Here is a 22,302-nt window from a genome sequence, read left to right on the forward strand (position 1 = left end):
CAGTGTACAAATTGGAGTAGAATGTTGAGGTGAAACAGAGGAATCTTTCTCTTCTCCCTCAATTGAAGCTTCTTGGAATACTGGGTAAGCTAGGGAAAAGAATGGGGGAGAAGGATGTGGCATCTGGCACAGCTGAGAAGGCAGAAGAGTGATGGGTAAATGGGAGAAAGGGTTGTGTCCAGTTTAGAGAGAAGATTGTGGTGGCATAGAAGGCATGAGGGGAGGAGGGGAAGGAAGTCAGGTTTGTGCTTAATTTCTTCACTTCATCAGGGGTGAGGGAGACTATGTTCAGCTGGTGGGGGCCCATGTGACAGGAAGGGCCCAAGTGGCTCTGTGCCCAGTCAATTGCCTCATTCAGAGCTGGCAGATGGCACGGGAAGGCACGCTCTGGCAATGGAAGAGTTAATGGCAGTGCCCATCTGGACAGTTGGCCCTGCCCTCCACAGGGGATGCTGGGGGCGTGAGTGTGGGGGTGTCTGTTAAAGAAGCTGGTATCTAGGCTGGTACCCTCTGCAGCTCGCTCAACACATAACTGGCTCAGGAATGGCCATGGCTTCCCCCACACCCATTTTTCTCTGGCTTCCTCCAGCAAACTGCAGGGACTTTCATTCAGTACCATCTTTCACCCAGAGACCAACAGACAGACCCTGGGATTGCATTCCCTTGGAACAGCCAGGTAGGGAGAGAGAGGTCAGACTGACAGAAGTGATATACAAGAGGGTGTCAGGGCCTCTGGCCACGACTCAGGGACTGAGAGATGCCCATTCTAGCTCAGAGATTAGAGACGCTGGAGATAATAACTCAGACACTGGAGACCAGAGATCGTCCCTGGGGGTAGGGGGTGGCCGGTGGTGATTAGACTCCTCCCCTCTTCTTCCCCCATCCACCCACCCACTTTTCGCCCCCGCCCCATGATTTGGCACCGGCGCATTCCAGCCTTTTCAAGGGCCCCTACATACTCGGCCCTGGCCCTCCTCTCTTCCCTAACACCCAACCCCTGCACCCTTCCTCGGATTGGACTCTGGCCTGTTGGAGGGCGGGACCTGGGGGCCCTTACGTCATCGAGGGAGGAGGGAGGTGGAGCAGGGAGGGGGGAGGGTGGGGGTGGGGAGGGGGAGAACAGGGCGCAGGCAGGCTCAGCACCACGGAGAGCTCCCTCCCCGGCCCTTGTTTTGCTGCGGAGCTACTGTCACTTGAGGAGGGAGGGGGTGAGGGGCCGGGGGCTCTGAGTGTGGAATCAGGGGAATGGCCAAGGAGGGGAGGGGGGGTTGGGGCCGGCTGAGAGCCCAGTCCTGAGCCGGTAGGGCGGCCAGGGCGCAGGGTAAAGGTAGGGGCGGGGGGCCCGGGGAGCAGAAGGGCGGCGGGCAGCGGTGGCAGCACCACTTCTGGATGGAATCCAGCTGCGTCCAGTCCACCATGGCTCTGGGGCTGTCCTCTAAGAAAGCATCTTCTCGCAACGTGGCCGTGGAGCGGAGGAATCTGATCACCGTTTGCAGGTGAGGAAAGGCCGAAGAGGTGGGGGTGGGAGGCTGCCAGGGCCTGTGGGGAGAAAATTAGACCACGAAGGGACAAGACAGATGAAAAGAGCTGGGGTGGGAAGAACTGGCACTGGGGGGGAGCAGGGCTGGTCCATTCCGAGATTTATTCCGAATACAGGTTGGACTTCTAGGATCAGGGTGGCTATGGGTATAAAGCACCCGACAGAAGGCAAAATACTTAAAATGAATAGCAGGCCTGCTTAACTGGTCACTAAAGTGGGGACAGAAATTGAAGAGGGCTGTCTCCCACCCTTTTAGACCTTTTCAGGGCCCATGTCTAGCTTGGGGACAAAGGGAAATTCCTCCTTTGGCACTGAGGCTTCCTGCAAAGACAAGAAAGTGCCATTATATCTGGAGAAGGGAGAGAACTGGAGGGGGAGGAATAGGAAGGGTTGGCACCCTGGGGAGGGTGGGTATAGGGAGCAGGTACTGAGAGTGACAGCCTGATGGATGGTGCCTATCACACCCTCAGCACAGTTTTTCTCCTCCTACATGACTTCCTTTCACTTCAAGAACAGAAAAAGAGGGAGACACTTCTCCCTGTTGACTTGGACCTCTGGAGCAGACTCTTCTGTGGTGGGAAGCATGGACTTGAAAATTCTCACTAATACCCCAGGATATGGACTGTGCCCCATCATCCCTGGGCACACATTCTACAGTCTGGGTCAACTATTTTAAATGATAGGGGGAAACTGGGCACTAAGAATCTTTCTAAGTCCTGAAAGATGTCAGGAGGCACCAATAAGAGCTGTCCATCAGTGAGAACCTAGGGTGGAAGGAAGGATAGAGTATACCCACTCTCCAATCATGAGGAATCTCTCTCAATCTATTTCATGGTGGGAGGAGGGAAGAACAAATTGGCAATTTTGAAAAAAAGTTTTTCCTTCTCAGGTACTGTGGGAATGTCAGGACTCTGAATGGGGCTGGAGGGCAGGGAGAGAATGGAGGGAGGAATGGGGCTGATTACATGAGGAGAGACCCAGAGACATAGGGGTAATAGAGGAAGTGCAGCCAAGAGTCTAAAGGGATGTTACCACCTCTCAGATCTTCCTCCTCTTGCCCTAGTGTCCAGGAAATACCCCCTGCCCAGTTCTGGTATTTCAGTGATTCAATTACTTCTGACTCCATACCCAAAATAAATCCTGCCAATAGCACTAACCTCACACTTCAGAAGGCAGAAGTGGCTTCAGGATGAGCCACCTTCCCCTTAATCACATCCTACCCCAGTTTCCCTCCTTATATTTCTTGTTGCTATTTCCCCATGCCACTTAAACCTGCAAAAAGCCTCAAGATACCATATTGGGAAAAGAGGCATTTCTGTGGAGGGCTCCCCTAAGTCAAATGTAAGAAATCAAGGCTGTCCCCTGCCACACACAACTGGCATCTTCCTTCTAAATACAGGCCTTTGTTCTGGCCCTTCTCTCACTGGAACCTATGGTTACCAGCTACCTGGGCTAGTCTCTGATGATGCTCTCCATGGGCTTTGCATCTATGCAAATTCAGTTATGAGCCCTAAGTCCAGTCCAGGCCCCTATCCCTTCCAGCCCCCTGGCTATCTCACTGCTTGTCCCTGTACTCATGGTCCCTTCTCCAGTTTCTTTGTCCCCTCCTCATTTTCTTTCCTCTTCTTGCTTGTCATATGGCTGTCCACCATTACCTTGAAGGGAAAACCCCTTCTCTGTACTTCAAACCTCTCTTCATGATCCTCCATTCTCTCCTACTTTGCTGTAGTCTCTAACCAAGAGACAGGCTTTCTTCTTGCTAAAACCAAAACCTGCATGTGTCCTCTTTAAGAAAAAAATTCTTAAACCCTTAGAATCAATACCATGTATTGGTTCCAAAGCAGAAGAGTGGTAAGGGCTAGGCAATGGGGGTCAAGTGACTTGCCCAGGGTTAGGAACAGCTAGGAAGTATCTGAGGCCAGATTTTAACCTAGGACCTCCAGTCTCTAGGTCTGGCTCCTCAACCATTGAGCCACCCAGCTGTCCCCAACTTGTGTTCTAGATCCCTTGTCATCTCCCAGAGGTAGCTTACCACCTCGAGCATCTTGAATTTCTCCATCCATTAGCTGCTTTTTTTGCTGCTTCTGGACACTTTTACATTTACATGTAAAATGTAACATCTCCACCTCCTCAGAAACCCTTTACTTGATCATGCCATCCCTTCCAACTATTGCCTTCTCCATTTCAGAGCCAAACTCCTGGAAAGGCTTGTCTACATTTAGGCTTCCATGTCCTCACCTCTTCCTCATTCTCCTCCCTTCTGACTTCTGATGCCACTACTCTCTCAAAGGCTGCCATTGATGTAACACTCCTATGTGGTCTTGGAGAAGTGACTTCACTTCTCTTGGCCTCTGTAAAATGAGAGGGTTACACTAGATGATCTCTAAGCTTCTTTTATCTCTAAACCGATGACCCTATGGTCTCACCTGCTGTTTCTCAGTATTTATTTGATGTGGCCTCTCTGTAGTTCTTGACACTGCCAACCACCCCTTTCTCCTGATTACTCTCTTCTCCATGGGCTTCCATGATGCTGTTCTTTCTTAGTTCTCTTACCTATCTGATCAGTTTTTTTTTTCCTGTTTCCTTTGCTGAATCATCATATAGTTCCCATACCCTAAATGTGGGCATCCCCCAAGGCTATGTTTGGGCTCTCTTCTCTCTCTAAACCCTCTCAGTGATCTCATCAGCCCCCATGGGTTTAATTACCATCTCTGCAGATGACACAAAAATCTAGGTATTCAGACCTAATCTCTTTCCTCAATACCAGTACCTCGTTGCTGCTTGGACTTCTTCACCTGGATCTCCCGGACATCTTAAACTCGACAGATAGAAAATCAATCCATTTCTATCCTCCCCACTAAATCTATCCACCCTCCACACTTCCCTGTTTCTGGGGAAGGCTCCACCATCCTTTCCAGTCACCCATTTTTGAGTCATCCTTGTCTGTTCCCTTTCCGTTCTAGCCCCCACCCACCTATATCCAATCAGTTGCCAAGGCCTGTTGATTTTACTGTTACTGTCACAATATTTTTCACATGGGTCCCCTCCTTTCCATGCACACAATCACCTCCCCCCAACTTAAGCAGCCCTTCATCACCTCTCACTGACTATTACAATGCTCCTCGAATTAGCCTGCCGTTTAAAAAAAAATCTTCCCTTCCTTCTTAGAATCAATATTAGATATGGATTCCAAGGCAAAAGAGTGTTAAGGCCTAGACAATTGGGGTCAAATGACTTTCCCAAGCTTATCTTCTAAACCCATCCTTTATGCATCTGCCAGACTGGTATTCCTAAAACACAGGTCTGACCTCATCATTCCTCTATTCAAAGTCTTTCACTGGCTCCTGGCTGCCTCTAAAATAAGATGCAAAAGGGGAAGCTGGGTGGTTCAGTGGATAGAGAGCCATGCCTAGGGATCAGAGGTCCTGGGTTCAAATCTGGCTTCAGATGCTCCCTAGCTCTGTGCCCCTGAGAATGTAATTTAATCCCCATTGTGTAACCCTTGTTGCTCTTCTGCCTTGGAAGAGACACCTAGTATCAATTCTAAGATAGAAGGAAAGGGTTTAAAAAAATAATAAATAAAATAAATATTTTATTTACTAAATAAATAAAATCAAATTATTAAATAAATAAAGTCCTCAGCTTCACATTGGAAACCATCCATGATCTGGCTCCCATCTCTCTTTCCTGTTTCATTTCATATTATACACTCTCTGTTCTAGTAAAACTGGCCTGCCCACTGTTCACTTTCTATGAAATTCCTCCTCTCACCTTTTTACCTTTGCTGGGCCTGGCCTCTGTTTCTGGAATGCAGGAGCTCCTCACTTTTGTCTCTTAGATTCCCTAACTTCCTCCAAAGCATTGCTCAGGTGCGACTTCTCCATCCATTCCATTGCTAGTGCTCTCAGCCCATCTGCCTCCCAGCCCCAGTTATGTCACTTGTATACATGCTCTAGCCTTCCCTGCTCTAGAAGAACATAATCTCCTTGAGAGCAAAAGCTTTTTCCATTTTTGTTTGTAGATTTTTACTTCCTAGCATAATGCCTTGTACATAATAGAGGGCTTAAGGGACAACCAGGTTGGCTCCTTATGTAGAAAGCCTGGCCTGGAGACAGGTTCAAATGTGGCCTCAAACATTTCTTAACTGTGTGACCCTGGGCAAGATTTTTTTTTTTTTAGAAAATAGAGGCTGAGAAATGACTGTTGCATTGAATGTGGACAAAAATTCCAAGAGGGGGTGGGATCTCCCTTCTTGACCTGAAATCTCCATGGAGTCAAGGAGATAACAGTGGAAGATCATAGACATTGATTATAATTTGGAAACCAATATGGTTTCTGAATTTATACTCCCCCCCCCCAAACCTTTACCTTCTGTCTTAGTATCAATTCTAAAACAAAAGAATGGTAAGGGCTAGGTAATTGGGCTTAAGTGACTTACCTAGAAAGTGTCTGAGGTCACATTTGAACCCAGGACTTCCTATCTCCATGCCTGGCTCTCTATCCACTGAGCCACCCAGCTGCCCCTTCATTTACACTTAACAGCCCTGAGAAGGATTTGTTCTCCCCAGGGCCACTATCTCGTAAGTTGCCATTTTATCCAAATTTATTAGAGAACATCAATTATGATGTTTTTTGTGGATGAGAGCCATTTGAACCTTGGGCCTGGTGGTTCCCATAGGAATTTACATGCTTGGGAGAAATATCTCACTGTGGTTGCCATATGGACCCCAACTCTAATTATATACTCACATATTTATTCAGTTTCAACTAAGACCCTTCCACCTCAACTAGAAATCCTTTTTTGTTCATTCAAGAGACCCAATCCCCCAAAAGAACACTAGGAAATATACTTCCTAGCTGTGACCCTGAACGAGTCACATAACTATTTGTCTAGCCCTTGCCTTTCTGTCTGAGAGTGTTCTTAGGAAAGAAAGTAAAGGATTTAAAAGGAAAAAAAAATTAGAGAGTAGTCAGAAAAGAATAGGACGTGAAGGCCTGGCTTAAGATATAAACTTATAACCATAGCCCCAAAGCCAATTTCAACCTAAAATCAACTGAACCTCTAAAAGAATCAATCCTAAGCAAGTCTCAGAGAGGCTTAGTGGCATAGTGGATAGAGTTGGTCTCTAAGCCACCAAGACCTGAATTCAGGTCCTGCCATTGATATATCCTGGCGGTGTGACCCTCAGCAAATCACTTACCCCCTCAGACAATTCTCTATGACTGTAAGTCAGAAGGTGCCAACCTGCATTTCTAAAAATTCCTTCCCTTTTGTCCTAGTAGCAACTCTAAAACAGAAGGGCAATGAAAACACAGGCCCATTCCTTCCATATCCCTATTAAAGTCTCAGTTGACTAAGAAATCCTAATCCTAGCTCCAAACCTTTTTCCCCCAAAGGAAAGTGACTTGGCAGAACCTGGAACATTGCAGTGTTGTAGAAAGCCCCTTGCGTCCAGAGTCAAAGAACCTGGGTTCAAATTCTACTTTCAATATTTCCTACCTGTGTGATCATAAGCCAGTTAATTATATACATATAATTAATTTTTAAAATCATTGGATTTTGGTTTTCTAATCCATTAAATGAAAGGGTTGGTTGGGCTAGATGACCTCCAAGAATAAATAAATAAATTTAAAAAATTTTTAAATGAATAATATGGAAATAGGTATCAAGTGATAACACAAGTACAACCCAGTGGAATTGCTTGTCAGCTCTGGGAGGGGGGTAGGAAGAGGGGTGGGAGAGATCATGAAGCAGGTAACCATGGAAAAATATTTTAAAATACATACATTAATTTTTAAAAATAAATAAAAATAAAAAATAGATGACATCTGAGGTCCCTTCTAGATCTAAATCTAACTTAAACCTGTCTTTGAATCCCAACTCTGCCCTAACTCACTCTGCAAACTTGGACAAGTCTTATATCTATTTAGGTCCTCAGTTTCCCCATCCTAAAATAAGGATTTAGACAAGAGAATCTCTGAACTCCTTTCTAGCTCTGGCATTCTATGATTCTCTGAACACTAATCCAACCCCAGGGCTAATGTTCATTCATCCAAATCTGCTCTGTCTAGATCTTGACCACAAAATCCTAACCTCTAATCCAGCTTCATCCTCAATGTCCCCCTTCTTTCTATTTGTGCCAATCATCACTGCAACTCTCAATCCCAACCGATCAACCCAAACCCAACCCTTAGCCAGTTCTGTGCCTTATCTCAGCCCCAAACTTAACTGAACCTCAGCCCCAGTAATGCTGCCCACGAGGATGAGGGATATTCTCATGGAAGGGTGGCAGCCATCATTGGTTAGCCATGTGGATCCTGCCGGCTCCATGGAGTCAAACACAATATAATCATTATAATGCAGGAATTGGAGGCATTGGGGAACTATAAATTCACTCAGTTTAATTCATTACAACATAATTCATTCAACCAACAAACATATTATGCCTCTACTAAGTGTAAACTCACGTACTACGGAAACGCAAGATCGCATCAGCCACAACTGAATCTTAGTAGTTTTTCCCAATTACATATAATAATAGTTTTTAATGTTTTCCAAATGTTTGAGATCCAAATTCTCTCCCTCCCTCCTTCCCTGAGATGGTTAGCGATTCGATCTAGGTTACACATGTGTGATCATGCAAAACATACACATACACGACTTGCTCGCCATGTTTGGAAAGGCATTTCCTTCTCATCTCTATGACTCAGAGCCTTCTCCCTTCAAAACACAACTTAGGAGTTACCTCGGACAGGAAGCCTTTTCTGACCTACCCATTGGCTCCTGCTCTCTCCTTCCTGAAATTCATTTGTGTAGCAATCAATGGACAAGCAATTATTAAGTGCCTCCTATCTGCCAGGTACTATATAGGCACTGATGATATAAAGAGAAAAATGAAAGTTCATCACCCCCAGGGAGAAGCCACAGAAGTCAGAGAGCTGATCTTGAATCCAGGAAGACCCTGGTTCAAGACCCACCTCTAGGGGCAGCTAGGTAGCACGGTAGAGAGTAGTAGTGCCAGGCCTGGAGTTGGGTTCAAATGTGGCCTCAGACACTTCCTTGTTGTGTGACCCTGGACAAGTCACTTAATCTCAATGGCCTGGTCCTTGTCATATCCAGAATCCCAGAAGGCTGCAATGCATATTGGTTTAGAAAGCCACAAATTAGCATTGTCTATGTGGTATTGCATATTATTTTGTTAAACATTTTCCATTTCCATTTTAATCCAGTTCCAGCCTCACTGGCTGCTTGAGACTGACACCTCCACTCTCTAAGACAATGCATTTCAGAAAAGGGATTCCCTGCACCAATGAAAGAGCCTCTCCTCCCTCCCCTGGGAAGTCACCCTTCCAAGGAAAACACAGGTCTAGTTCCTCTCCCTATGTACACAGATAGGTCATGGGGGTGGAGGTGGGGGTTGGCATTAGCATCTGGGATGTGGCGTTCAAAAAAATTCACAGAGAGGGTGATGCTTGAGCTCAGCATTAGCGGAGACCAGGGATTCTAAGAGGCAGAGCAGAATTGAGCTACTAGAGAGCAGGTCTTATTTCATCTTTGCCTCTGTGCCTGGCATACAGTAAACACTTAATGGTTGTTGAACTCCATCACCAAGGGAGTGTGAGGTGGAATGTGGGGAGGGGATGTCTAGGCATCAGAAAAGGCTTCTTCAAGGAAGGGAATCCGGAGTTGGACCTTCAAGGATGAGATTTGCATAGCCAGAGATGCATCATACCAAGCCCAGGCTGGCCCAGGCAAGGCACTGAGATGGGAGCGGGCCGACTAGGAGGAGGGGCGCATTCCTTTGGCTAGAAAGTGGAGAATGGGATGGGGAGGATGGCAAGATAAAGACCACGGAATCATAGATTCTGTGTAGGAAGGTCATAAGTCCAAGCCCCTCTCTTTTTGTTATTTAGTCATTTCTGACTCTGTGACCCTACTTACGATTTCTTGGCAAAGATATTAGAGTAGTGTGCCATTTCCTTCTCCAGCTCATTTGAGGAAACTGAAGCAAATAGGGTGAATCCAGTCCCAGAGCTCTATCTGCTCATTTTGCCAGTGAGGAAACTGGGGCACAGAGAGATTAAGCAACTTGCCTAGGGTCCTGAATCTAGTATAAGTGTCTGAGGCAGGACTTGAACACAGGTCTCACTTTGGGTCTAGTGTGCTCTTTTCTTTATATCGCACTTCCACTCAAGGCTGAAACGCTAGGTTGGAGACAGACTGTGGAGGGCCTTGAAGGCTAGATTAGGAAATAGGCACTTTATTTGATAGGTAAGAGGCTGCAGTGGAAAAACCACATGCTGCTGAAAAGCTCCCAGCTGAGTGTCAGTGTGCCAGCCTGACCCCAGGAGCCCATTCCTCAAGGTGAGGTGGTTAGGCCTTGGCTCCTACCTCTCCTGGTGCAGAGGAACAGAATGCCCCTGCCCCCAGCACTCACTCCAATTGGACCTTGGTGCTACCCCACTCCTTTTTGTGTCTGCGTCAGATGCCACATTCCCCTCTCCCTTACTGGAATTAGCACCACCAGGGTGCAGGGCAGCTGGTGTGTGGGTGGCTGGAACAGCACTCAGAAGGAAAAGAGGCAAGAGGATTGGGGGGGGGCGTAAAAGAGGAGTCTCTAAGGAAAGGAGGGGCATCTGGGCAGTGGTGCTCCTTGCCCTCTGCTCTTAGAATGGAGAATAGGAAATGCTCTACTGGAGGGAGTGGATGTGGGGGGTGGCTCTCCCTATACCTGCTGTCACTGTCCCCCCCTTGGCAGCCCCTTCCTTCCCCTGCCAGATTTCCATTCTTCTTCCCTCAGTGTTGCCCCATCTTTCCACCCCCACCCCCATACTTGCTACCCCTTCCTTCCCATCCAGTTCCAGGTCTCCATCTCACTGTTGGCTGCTCCAGGCTTGGTCTGGCATGCCATTCCTCTCAGGTACCATCCCAATTTTGCCCCTGATGCCCTGTCACCCTGTGTGCTTAGGTTCTCCGTGAAAACTCTGCTGGAAAAATACACAGCCGAGCCGATCGACGACTCCTCGGAGGAGTTTGTCAACTTTGCAGCCATCTTGGAACAAATCCTCAGTCACCGTTTCAAAGGTGGGCATGTCCCCCCCCCCCCCCAGGTCCCAGACACAAACCCATCAGCCACCTTAATCCTTGGACACAACGGCTTCCTCGGCTCCTCATGGCTTTCTTCTTTCCTACCATCCTGGGCCATGTCCCTCTCCATCACATCCTGGACAGAAGGAGGGGGATCCTGGGGATGTGTTTCCCTGGGCAGGGACCCTCCTGAGCTCTGCCTATGCAAGACACACTACAAATAGCACCTGGCTCAACACAGTTACACAGAGAAAATGCTCATGCATGTATGCCAGTGTTCATGCAATCAACATGTCTAAGTACATGTATGCATAATTCCTATGGACACATTTTCTACATGCAGACATCACACATGTAAATGTTTCTATGCCTGGGTGTATACCTCTCGTCCTCTGGGCCTCATGGGCCCTCTCCAGGGTGTCCCTGGCTCAGCTTCATCTCCCTTCCAGGCCCTGTCAGCTGGTTCAGCTCTGATGGGCAGAGGGGCTTCTGGGACTATATCCGACTGGCCTGTAGCAAGGTGCCCAACAACTGTGTGAGCAGCATTGAGAACATGGAGAACATCAGCACAGCCCGGGCCAAGGTGAGGGAAACCTCTATGTGAGTAAAGGGTAGAAGCCTGCAGTGGAAGGGAACGTGGGTTCCCTTTGTACTTTTAAAATTCACAGTATAGAGGAAGAAGGCTACAGGTGAGGGATTGTATGTGTGCCTGTAGACCAGGGAGTATATGTGTATGGCACAGGGAGGGTTAGACAACTGACCATGGTACCATTTATCCATCCATGGATCCAAGAGGCATCAAGTTCCCCAGTTCTCTTTCCCATCCCTCCCATTTCCCTCTCCTAAGACCTCAGACATCTCTAGCCCCAAAATCTCAAAGATAGGTGAGGGGAGACTTAAGGAGCACGACCCACAGAATAGGGATGAGAGGAGGTGATGGGCTTGTGTTCCTTTGGGGGAGGGGGTGCTCCTCTACTGTCCCCTTCTCCAGGGGCTGCATATGATGAGCTGTGGGTTGTAGGGCCGAGCTTGGATACGGGTGGCGTTGATGGAAAAGCGGATGTCAGAGTATATCTCCACAGCCCTGCGGGATACCCGGACCACCAGGTCAGAACCCTACTGTGCCCTCTAACTCTAAAGACTTACAAGTTCCCCAGCATGCAGAGCTTTCCCCCATCTCTTGGCTCCCTTAGCTCTTCCTCTTCTCTAGAATATACTCCCCAGCTACTTCGACATACCTGGGAGGACAAGTCCTGGGATGTCCAGATTTCCCAAAGGCTGTCTGGGGGTGGGCACTCCAGGGCAAAAAGGGGAAGTGACTAAGGAGGAGGAAGCATGTGCACCGTAGCAATGCCCAGCTGATTTCACCCAACCTGTACTTCCCATTCGTACATCCACACCCTTCCTCAACAGCCCCTAAGAACTAGATATTAGAGGAGACATTGTCCCTGCCCTAAGGGACATTCTATTGCCTGGCAATAAGGACTATACTTTTGTAGGGGCAGACACACAGGAAAAGTGCCTTTCAACAGGGAAAGAGGTTCTGGTGAGGAACAGGGTGGAGGAGACTTCCAGGGCCTCAGTTTCATCAGCTAGAAAATGGCAATGATAGTTTCACTACCTGCCTCACAAAATGGGGAGGAAAGCCCTTGGCAAACCTTAAAACCTCAAGTGAACAAGACTATTACCAGTCTGAGGTGGAAGAATTATGGAGGGGACAAATGGGATGGAAAGAGCCCCATGGATGGAAGGGTAAGAGGAGTGACAGACAGCACCTTTCCTACTGCAGAAGGTTCTATGATGCTGGGGCCATCATGCTTCGGGAAGAGTCAGCAGTGCTTACGGGGATGCTGATTGGACTTAGTGCCATTGATTTCAGGTGGGTATGGATTCACCCTGCCACCCCCCAGTTCCCATCACCTAAGCTGACTTCCCTCTCCTCTTTCCCAGCAAATCTTCCCTACTCCCTGATGGGTCCTTTCTCTTTCCCTTCTCCTCTAGCCTCCAGCCCTCCATCATCACACCAACCCCTCACCCACCCTGGATTGGTTTTTTGTCTTTTTTTGTCTCAGCTTCTGTCTTAAGGGAGAGGTGATGGATGGGAAGACTCCAGTTGTGATTGACTACACCCCCTACTTGAAGTTTACCCAGAGGTGAGATTCCTCACTGCCACCTGCTAGAGATCCTGCCCAACTAACCCAGGGGCAGGCAAGAGAAAGAGGTTGAACTAAGTCAATCCAGATATCCAACAGGATAAAACCTTAGACTGGGTGCTCCTATCCCCTCAGTTTACACAATCTCTTTCCCACCCAAAAGGAGAGGTATCTCAATAGCCAGCTCTCTCTGCTCCACCTGCAGGTGCCAAAGTGTGTGATGGTGGAAGGGGAAGGGGGGAATTATGGTAAAGCCAAGATCTTGCTTCCTGCCTTCAGGCTCAAGTACTTTTCCAGATCCATGGGGTGGAAGGCAGGAAGGAGGGAGATACAGAGTTCTCAGTCCTTGTCCTTCCAGCTATGATTACTTGACTGATGAAGAAGAGAGACACAGCGTGGAGAGCAGCACCAGTGAGGATAATTCCCCAGAGCACCCCTATATGCCTCTGGTGACAGATGAGGACAGCTGGTACAGCAAATGGCACAAAATGGAGCAGAAGTTCCGCATTGTTTATGCTCAGAAGGTGCACAAGCATTGGGACGGGGATGGCTAAGGGAGTGGGGACACCGGACCGCCTCAACTCCTTCCCCCAGGCTGGCCTGAAACAAACCAGGTAGTGGTCCAGTGCTGCCCTCAAAGGCCCAAACTGAGGGGCTCTCCTGTCCCTTCTCCCCCAGGGCTACCTGGAGGAGCTTGTTCGACTTAGAGAATCACAGTTAAAGGACCTGGAAGCAGAGAACAAGAGGCTTCAACTGCAGCTAGAGGAGGCAACGGTACAGAATCAGCTTGAGAAGCGAGAGCTGGAGGGAGTCATCCTGGAGCTGCAAGAGCAACTGTGAGTGTTTTTGGTCTCCATTGTTCTCGTAAAGCCTTGCTGCTGCTCCACTGGCCCCTAAATTCTGCCTCCAACCTAGCTGACCTTCCATCACCCTTTTCATCATTGTTCCAAAACCTTTTACATACCCACTAACCCCTAGAGCCCCCAAATATCACATCTAGTTCTTAACGGATCTATTCTTAAGCCTGAATTTTTGCAAGCCTCATGACCTTCCTGACCCGCTGCCCCCCTTGCCAATCTGACTCTACTTTGAACCTGGCTGCCCTCCAAGCCTGACTCCCTTTCTCCCTCAGGACAGGCCTGATCCCTTGTGAAAATGCCCCCCTAGCCCAGGTCTCCAAGGAGCTCACCTCATCACCACAGTGGCCATCACTGGGGACACTCAATGGGAATGAGGCAGGGAATGATCCCAAGATCTACCGGAGGTAACAGTGAACATGGTCAGGCTTTCCCCCTACCTCTGGGGTTCTGGGCAAGGGTCCCTTCCTAGAGCATAGGCATGAGAACTTAAAGACAGCTGAGGGGAGGGACAGATGCTGGCTGCTCCTGGGGGCCCCTCTGTAGGGTAGAGGTGGAGGTTCCTGGGTGTGAATCCTATCCACCTATCTGCCCACCTGACAGACACAGCTTTATGAGCACTGAGCAGCTGTCTGCTGAGGCCAGCCTGAGCTCTGATTCCCAACGGCTAGGAGAGGGCAAACGGGACCGGGAACCCTGGGGTCCCATTGGTGAGTCCCCTCTAAATTCCCCCACCCCCATCATCAGCGCTGACCCCTTCCCTTCTTCCCTTAAAGGGACCAAGTTTGCCACTTCATCTGCCTCTCTCCTCAGGGAAGGACCCAACACCCTCCATGCTGGGCCTCTGTGGCTCCCTGGCTTCCATTCCCAGCTGCAAGTCCCTGGCAAGCTTCAAATCCAACGAGTGCCTCGTGAGTGATAGTCCAGAGGGCAGCCCAGCCCTGAGCCCAAGCTGAGCCAGGAATTGCCCCACTGGGCCAGACACATGGCCCTTCCCCTCAGTTCTTGTGGATAATGAGGCCACCTTTCCCAACCTCCATCATCCATTTCTCCTTCCCGCTGAAGAGCCACAGCTGACCTGGCAGCTTGGGAGGAAGGGGTAAGATGAAGGATTGGATCCAAAAGCTACCTGGTCTAGGGAAGGCCTTGCAAAACCACTGGGAATGTGAGAAGGGAGGAGGGGAAAGGCCCTGGATCGAATTCATTCTTCTCTCTCATCCTTACATCAGGCTCTTAGGGAGAGGGAGAAGGAAAAGCTTGGACAGTCTCCTGGCAGTCTTCTCCCCCCTCTAAAAGCTGGGGAAGTTGGGTTAACAGCACCCACTCCTTACCACTCTTCTCTTGTTTGTCTCTACGGAAACCCCCTGGGTCATCCGCTCCCTTCCCCAGCTCCCTGGGTGGCTCAGCGGAGGGGAAGACAAAAAAAATAAAAGTTGCAGAAATGATGTGACTTGTGTGTGGACTTGGGTTGTGCGCACAAGGTTGGGTGTGGAGGGTGTGGAGACTGAGTCTTCGAGAGAATCTGCCCAGGCTGTTGAGGAGCAGCCCCCTCTCCCAAGGGCTTGTCTGGGTCCCAGAGCCCCCTCTCTCACTGGCTGGGGTTCCTGCCCTCATGAACCCCAAGTATTAAGAGTCAAAGCCAAGAATACAGCAAAGCTTCATCATCTTTGGATCCAAAGGATTCAACAAGGGGCATATTGAGACAAAGCAGGATCAGGGGGTGGGCTAATGTCCAGAGGAAAAAACAAGGGGCCAACAATAGGAAACAAGAAGTTTGGTCTGTAGGAAAGGAGGAGAAAATATTGCATGGAGGAAGAGGGGAGTTTTGTTCCCTGCATGGTACCCTAGTATTGTAAGGTAGGAGTAGGCATCTCACTCTCCCTGGGACATAAGATGAGAGGGTGATGCCCTGCCCTACCACCCACCCACCCCCAGGGTAAGGAAAGATTGTGCAAGTCTCCTCTCCCAAGGGAGAGCCAGAGCTGGTTTCCTCAGGAGACTGATATCTTTCACTTCTCTCCCACTCTCCCTTCAAGGTCCCCGGGGGCATTTTTCAAGGTTCAATCTCTGGAAAAAATTTTTGCTAAATTCGTAGGTGCTGATCATAATGGCACAGGAGGGGGCTGCCTTGATGATCCGTGGGAGGAAGCCTTGGGGAAAGAGCAAAAGAAAAAGACTAGGGTTAAGACTTAGAAGGAACTCCAAGAGGCCTTCCCTAAGTTCATCCCCAGAAGCAGCCAGCCACACCCTGTCTCCTGCCTTAGCCCTTGATGCCCACCTGCAAAGAGTCCTCTGGCCCCTGACTCAGCCTGAATCCGTCGGAGTAGCAACCAGGTGGAAGTGGAGCGTGGGGATGTCACTGCAAAAGGAGGGAGGGCCTGAGGAGCTCCACAGGGAATCCCCAGGCAGATGGCTTACACACCACCGTGGCACTGAGGCTTGGTCATCAGCACTGCCCTATCCCCCAGGTATCTGTGCTGGGTCTCTAGGATGCCCAGGCCTTTCCCAGCATTCAGCACAATGCCCAGAACATAACAGGTGACTGACCTCTCAAGGCTCCCACACTTCCCAGCTCCATCTGACGCTGAGTTTTTACCACATCAAAAGGCAGTGTGAGCACAGCAGCCACCTGGGGTGGGAGAAAGGCATTAACCCTGTCCCCAGCTCCACCGCTCCACTGCAGGGCCCCAAAGATCCTCCCTCTCCCCAGCCTCATCTTTCCAGCTCCACTCTGCCCCCAACAAAGGCAACAGGATGGGCCCAAGACCCAGGGGACCAGGAAGGTTCAGTCCTTGTGAGTTTGGGGGCCCTGGTTAAGTCTCCTAACCTCTCTGGGCAAAGGCTTTTCACCCTCTCCACAACGTATAAAGCCCCTATTGGACAGGGTCCTCTCAGCTGTCCCTTGACCCTGCAAGTTCCCCCTCCACTGCTGGCACCCACTGTTCCCCAAATTCTGCCCCTTATGCTCCCCTCCCCCGGTATCACCCACTCACTGTTCCTGAGAAGGCTCCAGACACAAAGCTGATGCCGACTGAAGTCCGGTCCTTGGCTGCCATCTTACAGAGCCATGTCTTCACTAACTCATAGTTAAACCAGTACAGGGCTAGAGGAGAGGGTGGGAATGGGGCTCAACAAGGGTTTGGGGAAGACCACCAAGAGGCACCCTGGTGTGGGTGAGCAAGATGGGTTCATGGAACAGGCAGAGACAGCAGTCCTATCAACCCTCCATCCCTCCCCTGGGTCATACATCCCACCAAGTCCCTCATACTCCAACTCCAGGACTGCTCCCCAATCCTGCCTGGCCTTCATCCCAGTCCCTTCTCTCATGCCGACATACCTGAGAAAGGCACATCCCTTAATGCAGTGGCACCCCAACCAAGCCACAGAGAGCGCCAGCCGCCCTGGGACACAGCTGCCCGGACACAGGCCCCAAGTTCACGGTAGGACAGATGCTGAGCCTGAAGCTTTGTTCTCACTAGCTCCAGGGGGCTGATCACAGTCACAGTACCCACTGCAGGAGGAATGGTATGAAAAGGGCATCAGGGTACTGATGGCCAAAGGACAAGAAGCCTGAGACTGGGCTGGGGTGAAGGAAGCTGAGGGTCTGAGGGACTAGAGGCCTTAAGAACATCAGTAAGGAGGGGGCAGCTGGGTAGCTCAGTGGATTGAGAGTCAGGCCAGAGATGGGAGGTCCTGGGTTCAAATCTGGCCTCAGACACTTCCCAACTGTGTGACCCTGGGCAAGTCACTTGACCCCCAGTGCCTAGCCCTTACCACTCTTCTGCCTTGGAGCCAATACACAGTATTGACTCCAAGATGGAAGGTAAGGGTTTAAGAAAAAAAAAAAGAACATCAGTAAGGGGAAGGGAGAGGAAGAAGAGGTCAATGATTGAAACAGTCAGCGTCAGAGATCAGGAGTCAAGGGCAAAAGGTGGTACTACTGCCTTAGCTCCCTCCTTTCTTCTCCACTGGCTACATTGGGCTGGGCAGAGAGCACTCACATCGGGCCATAGCCCCTGCCACCATGGGTGCATAGAGGTCAGAAGTCACAGTTCGGCTGCACAGGAGAGCCTTGAGCTGGTCATAAGTGGTAAAGTATATAGCGGTGGCAGGCACTGTCATCACTCTGTTGGAAAGTTATAGGAGAGAGCTGCCATGGCATCTGGCCAGGAAAATATCCACCCTCTCCAGCTCCCACTGTGGAAGCCAACCACATCCTCTAAGTAACATCCTCCCCAGCCCAACTTCCCACCCACCAACCACCCTAAAAGTCTGGAAAAGGGCAGGCAGGAGGAAGGGACAAGGTAGAACCTGGAAAAATCCTTACAGAGTTGCAGGAAGGCCACTCCACAGGGTCTTGGCACCCTCATGCCGAGTAATCTTCACAAAGGCATCCTGGGCAAGTAGAAAGCAGAGGGATAAGATGGGTTCACTGAAGGGTACAAGGCTGGTGCTCTGACCCCAGATCACTTCTGGATATCCAAATATTAGCCACCCTGACCCAGTTATCCCTGAGATAGCCCTCTGGGGCACAGGAAACTATCCCCAGGGAATCCAAAGAGCTTTTGTGCACAGAGGCTCACCATGGTGCCTGTGAAGTAGGTGGGATGCTGGTACCAGACAGCACATCGGGAGCCATTCTGACAGAGATAGAGGGGCTCAAGGATGCCATTGCAGTAAAGCATACACCTCCCTGGAGGAAGAGAAGATAGCTGCAGGGATGGGGGTCATAAGTCCAATGGCTGCCTCTTCCAAGATTGAGAGGGAGGTGATGAAATCAGATGACTAACTGAGGTGGGATGACATTTTTCTTTTGGTCTGAATCCATGTTTTTATGGGGAGGGAAGTGGGGGAGTTGAGAAACTCCTAGAGTGGAAACTCCTTCCACCAATGCAGACTAGCAGGTATCTGTAACTTGTAGTCCTAAGAAAGGTGTTAGAACACATTGAAGATCACAAAACCAGTATTTGTCTGAGGCAGGATGAGACACCAAGTCCCCTGATGACCATTCTCCTTCCATTCTGAATGAACACAACCTCCAACTGCCACCAGTCCCAACCCTAGACCTAGTTTGTTGGTTGGTTGGACAACTATTTATGGAGGAACCAAAATGGACTTACATTTAGTGTAGGGAATGCTCCAGGACCCCTGGGATTGTGCCAGCCCTAGAATATAAAACCCACTACCATTTAACAACTTCTTCCAATGATCACCAATCCCTAGGATGCCCATACTCGCTTGTTCCCCTCCACCCAATACCAATTCTGAACCAGGGTTGAGGGAAGAACACTTGGAGAATAAATATGGCCCATCATCTTCCTCCACCCCAGCCCAGGTAGGCACTCACCACTAGTGGGAGAAGGACGCTGGGATTGTAGTCGGACCTTTACCACATCCAGTGGGGTCACTGAGGGAACAAAGGACAACTCTGAAAACACTCAGCCTGACCTCCAATCCCCACTGCTCTAGCCTTGGCCTTCCCCAAACTTCCTTACTGAAAACGGAGGTAACGAGGGCCCCTGTGCCTGATGCCACCATCTGCTGCAGGGGGCTGATGCCCCCAGGTGCCTTCTCTGCCATTACACTGTCTCTTGCCTGTAAAACATCATTGAGAACATCAGCTATCACCTGGGTTGGGGGTGGCTTGCAAGGCAATAAGTCTCACTTACAACCCGACATCCTTCTAGGTCTGCCAGATATTCCCCATCATCCCCACAAACACATGCATACAGGGCAGCCAGGGGTGGGAAGTACAAATGAAATACAGGATTAGAGAAGGGGGAACCAAAAAATGCCAAGCATTTACATGCTGATAGGATTGTCAGTAATCTCCTGCTTTGAACTCATCCTATCCTCTACCTTGTCCCATATCTAAACTGTCAAGCTTCTGGGATTGGGGCAAAAGGGGTGGGGTGGGGGGTCCGGAATAAGGGAATATCATAGATTTAGAGCAAGGACTTCAGAGAACATGTAGTCCAACCTTCATTCTACAGAATGAGGAAACTGAGGCCCACAGGCATTAATTACCTTGCCCAAAATCATATTGATGACTGTAAGGAAGGGAATAGGTGCCTACTATGTGCCAGGCACAATGCTAAGTGCTTTACAACTATGTTCTCACAAAAAACCCTACAGTATAAGGTGAGTGCTATCATTATCCCCATTTTATAGCTAAGGAAACTGAGGCCAGCAGGAAGTTACATGACTTGCCCAGGATCACATAGCTTTTAAGTGTCTAAGGCCACCCTCCGCCACCTAGCTGTCTTCAGTAGTAAGGAAAGGAGAGGGGAAGTAAACATGCTCTCCCAAGATAATGCCCTGTCAGAGAGATCTGGCACCCTTCAGAGGGGTTCTGGCAGCACAGACCAAGATTCCCTCGATGAAGGATGGCAGAATTGGTGGAGAGGGGGAGGTGCCTGACCTGTACCCTCAAAGAAAAAGAAACTAGGAGGATGTCCTGGGGAGGCAGGGGTCATCTTTCAGATGAGCAGAGGGAAACAATTTGGAGAATACACACCCGAAATGGGGCAGCCCCTACCATGTACCTCCAGGCCAGGACAGATGAAATTGGGGACGGGGATGAAGGAGAGAAAAAGTTGATAAGAACCTGCCCCCCTCCCCTCTCCTCAGGTTCACCAAGTTTTGGGGGTTCAGAGAGGGGGTCCTCCTCCCCCATTGACTGTTACTCACCCCGTATACCCAGATCTATGATTTACAACGTTTAACCCCATTGTATAAAGGAGGAAACTGAGACTCGGGGAAGGGGGGATGGAGGGGCGAGACTCGCTCAGGGTCTCTCGACCAGCCCAGGGAGGCCAAGGGAAAAATAAGCCTCTCCTCCGGGTCCCTAGCCCGTCCCGGCCTGGGCCCTAGCACTTGCCCCGACCTGCCGGCCTACCCTCCTCCCTCCCCCTCCCTCCCAGCGGCCTCGAGGCCCTCGCCTTCCTCGGCTCCCACCTGCCCCAGGCCCCGCGGGGGCTCGGTGTCCTCGCGCCGCCGCCGCCAGGCGAGCCCATCCTCGTAATGGGGGGGGGGGAAGGCCGTAGCTCTAAGCGCCCCCCATCTTCACGCTCCCGGCTCCCTCCAGGATCCCTACCCGGTGCCCCCGCCCCCTCGTCTGCTCCTCCTCTCCCCTCCCCCACCCGCGCGGCACGGGCCAAGCAGCCGAGATCCCAGAGTGACGGCGGCCCCGCCCCCAGCCCACGGGCGGCTTCCGCGGCGCACGCGCTCCTCACTTCACGCATGGCTGAACGGTGGTGAAGCGCCGGGTCTGGGAGGCGGCGAGGGTCCTCCGCAGACCATCCCGGCCCTCCCCCGGCCTCGGGCCCATAGCCCGGTGCCTGCCGCCTGCCGCTCTCGGAAGCCGAGCCTAGATTCCTGCTCCTCCCAGCTCTAGGATGGGCGGGGCCGTAACCCTGGAGTTTAGAACTCCCCCTTCCTCAAGGTCACAGGAAGTCCTGGCGGGGAGGGGAGGAGAAAGAGGGAGAGAAGGGGGAGGGGCAGGGAAGAAGGAAAGGGGGAAGGGAGAGCCTTCTCCTCCCCGACCCCTACCTCCATCCGGGCTCCCCCTTCCTTTCTCCCTCCTCTCTCTCTCCATCTCCCCCTTCCCCCCTTTCTCAGGCAATTTAATTAATGAATTTGGTGATCCTGAAGAGTCAGGGGAACCTGGGTTCAAGTTCAGCCCCCGACCAAAAATCAAATACTGTCTGCACATCCTCTGGCTACTCTCTTAAGAATGAATTGCGCAGATGCCAAATCTGTATCAGAGGAAGGTAATGTCTCCCTTCCCGCCTCCCGCCCCCCGCCCCCCCCCCTTCCAGTTCCCACTCTCAGTGAAATCTGTATTTTTAAAAAATAAACTCATATTAATAGAGGGAAACATATCCAAAGAAGAGAGGCAATTCATCCAAGATCACACAGCTCTCTATACCCATATACATATACATATATGTAAATGAACCTTATAAACATATTTTGTATTATAATGAAACCTTATAATAAATATAATGAAATTTACTGGTAATAAAAATAAATAAGATTTGCACAGCACTTTACATATTATCTCATTTGATTCCCACAACAACCATATGACTTAGGTGCTAGTACCATCATCTTCTAAAGTGAAGCCTATAATTTAAGTGATTTCCCACAAGACTGAGGCAGGATTTGAAACAAGGTTTTTCTGACTCTTAAGTCCTGAGCTGTCCTCTACACTCCACTTGCAGGGAATACAAAAGAGAAAAAATAAATGTCTCATGGGGAAAGCCAAACTCTGCACATGTCAAATGTGCTTTTGCACTTAATAAATTCTTGTTGAGGGAATAAAAATAGCTAACATTTACAGCACTTTAGATACATGAGCTCAATGGATCCTTACAGCCACTCTTGATTGGGATGGTATTTTATCTCCATTTTACAGATGAGAACATTCCAGCTTGGTTAGGATCAGGTTAAGTGTTTGGGATTACGCAGAGGCTAAATGAGCTGAGGTCTTCCCTTTAAGTTTTCCCCTACCCCATCAATCAACTCCTCTGCCTCCAAATCCCAGGGCTGTTTCTCTGACATCACCACCCTACTAGAAAAAAAATAAAACCCTGCACTGCAAACCAGGACTCTTGGTTCAAATCCCTGCCTTCCTAATTGCCTGCCCCAGGGTGCTTCAGA

The 22,302-nt window shown here is 49.9% G+C and overlaps 2 protein-coding genes across 9 annotated transcripts; one reads left to right on the forward strand and one right to left on the reverse strand.

Annotated features, from left to right (window-relative positions):
• Positions 1–548: 548 nt before the first annotated feature.
• RUNDC3A (RUN domain containing 3A) lies at positions 549–15,083 on the forward strand. 2 transcript variants are annotated; one of them, XM_056816938.1, is made up of 11 exons: positions 1,061–1,496; positions 10,510–10,625; positions 11,078–11,211; positions 11,650–11,735; positions 12,418–12,507; positions 12,701–12,781; positions 13,140–13,305; positions 13,460–13,617; positions 13,914–14,045; positions 14,242–14,348; positions 14,452–15,083. In XM_056816938.1, the coding sequence occupies exons 1-11, from the start codon at positions 1,390–1,392 to the stop codon at positions 14,592–14,594; spliced, it is 1,320 nt and encodes a 439-aa protein (XP_056672916.1). In that variant the 5' UTR covers positions 1,061–1,389; the 3' UTR covers positions 14,595–15,083. The 2 variants fall into 2 exon arrangements, with proteins under 2 accessions (XP_056672917.1, XP_056672916.1); XM_056816939.1 differs by lacking the exon at positions 14,242–14,348 and having other exon boundaries at positions 549–1,496.
• Positions 15,084–15,284: 201 nt separating this feature from the next.
• On the reverse strand, positions 15,285–21,095 carry SLC25A39 (solute carrier family 25 member 39). 7 transcript variants are annotated; one of them, XM_056816941.1, is made up of 12 exons: positions 20,874–21,095; positions 19,134–19,233; positions 18,986–19,045; positions 18,759–18,803; positions 18,222–18,331; positions 17,966–18,033; positions 17,640–17,764; positions 16,976–17,149; positions 16,632–16,741; positions 16,186–16,267; positions 15,917–15,997; positions 15,285–15,788 (listed from the first exon to the last, which is right to left on the reverse strand). In XM_056816941.1, the coding sequence occupies exons 1-12, from the start codon at positions 20,880–20,882 to the stop codon at positions 15,670–15,672; spliced, it is 1,083 nt and encodes a 360-aa protein (XP_056672919.1). In that variant the 5' UTR covers positions 20,883–21,095; the 3' UTR covers positions 15,285–15,669. The 7 variants fall into 7 exon arrangements, with proteins under 7 accessions (XP_056672919.1, XP_007482492.1, XP_056672921.1 ...); XM_007482430.3 differs by having other exon boundaries at positions 18,986–19,066; positions 20,874–21,040; XM_056816943.1 differs by lacking the exon at positions 20,874–21,095 and adding an exon at positions 20,596–20,620.
• Between the last annotated feature and the right edge of the window lie 1,207 nt (positions 21,096–22,302).

This window comes from Monodelphis domestica, chromosome 2, assembly GCF_027887165.1.
Source record: "Monodelphis domestica isolate mMonDom1 chromosome 2, mMonDom1.pri, whole genome shotgun sequence".
NCBI lineage: Eukaryota > Metazoa > Chordata > Mammalia > Didelphimorphia > Didelphidae > Monodelphis > Monodelphis domestica.

What these genes read in the sequence shown, in the direction of transcription:
- RUNDC3A (XM_056816938.1), top strand. Translation starts at nt 1,390, where the DNA reads ATGGAATCCAGCTGCGTCCAGTCCACCATGGCTCTGGGGCTGTCCTCT. An exon ending in GATCCCAAGATCTACCGGAG is followed by an intron (nt 14,046 to 14,241) that starts GTAACAGTGAAC and finishes CCCACCTGACAG; the next exon opens with ACACAGCTTTATGAGCACTG. An exon ending in GGAACCCTGGGGTCCCATTG is followed by an intron (nt 14,349 to 14,451) that starts GTGAGTCCCCTC and finishes CTCTCTCCTCAG; the next exon opens with GGAAGGACCCAACACCCTCC.
- SLC25A39 (XM_056816940.1), bottom strand. Translation starts at nt 20,179, where the DNA reads ATGGTAGGGGCTGCCCCATTTCGG. An exon ending in TAGGGGCTGCCCCATTTCGG is followed by an intron (nt 19,234 to 20,155) that starts GTGTGTATTCTC and finishes GATGTTTTACAG; the next exon opens with GCAAGAGACAGTGTAATGGC. An exon ending in CTGGAGCCTTCTCAGGAACA is followed by an intron (nt 16,268 to 16,631) that starts GTGAGTGGGTGA and finishes CTCCCACCCCAG; the next exon opens with GTGGCTGCTGTGCTCACACT.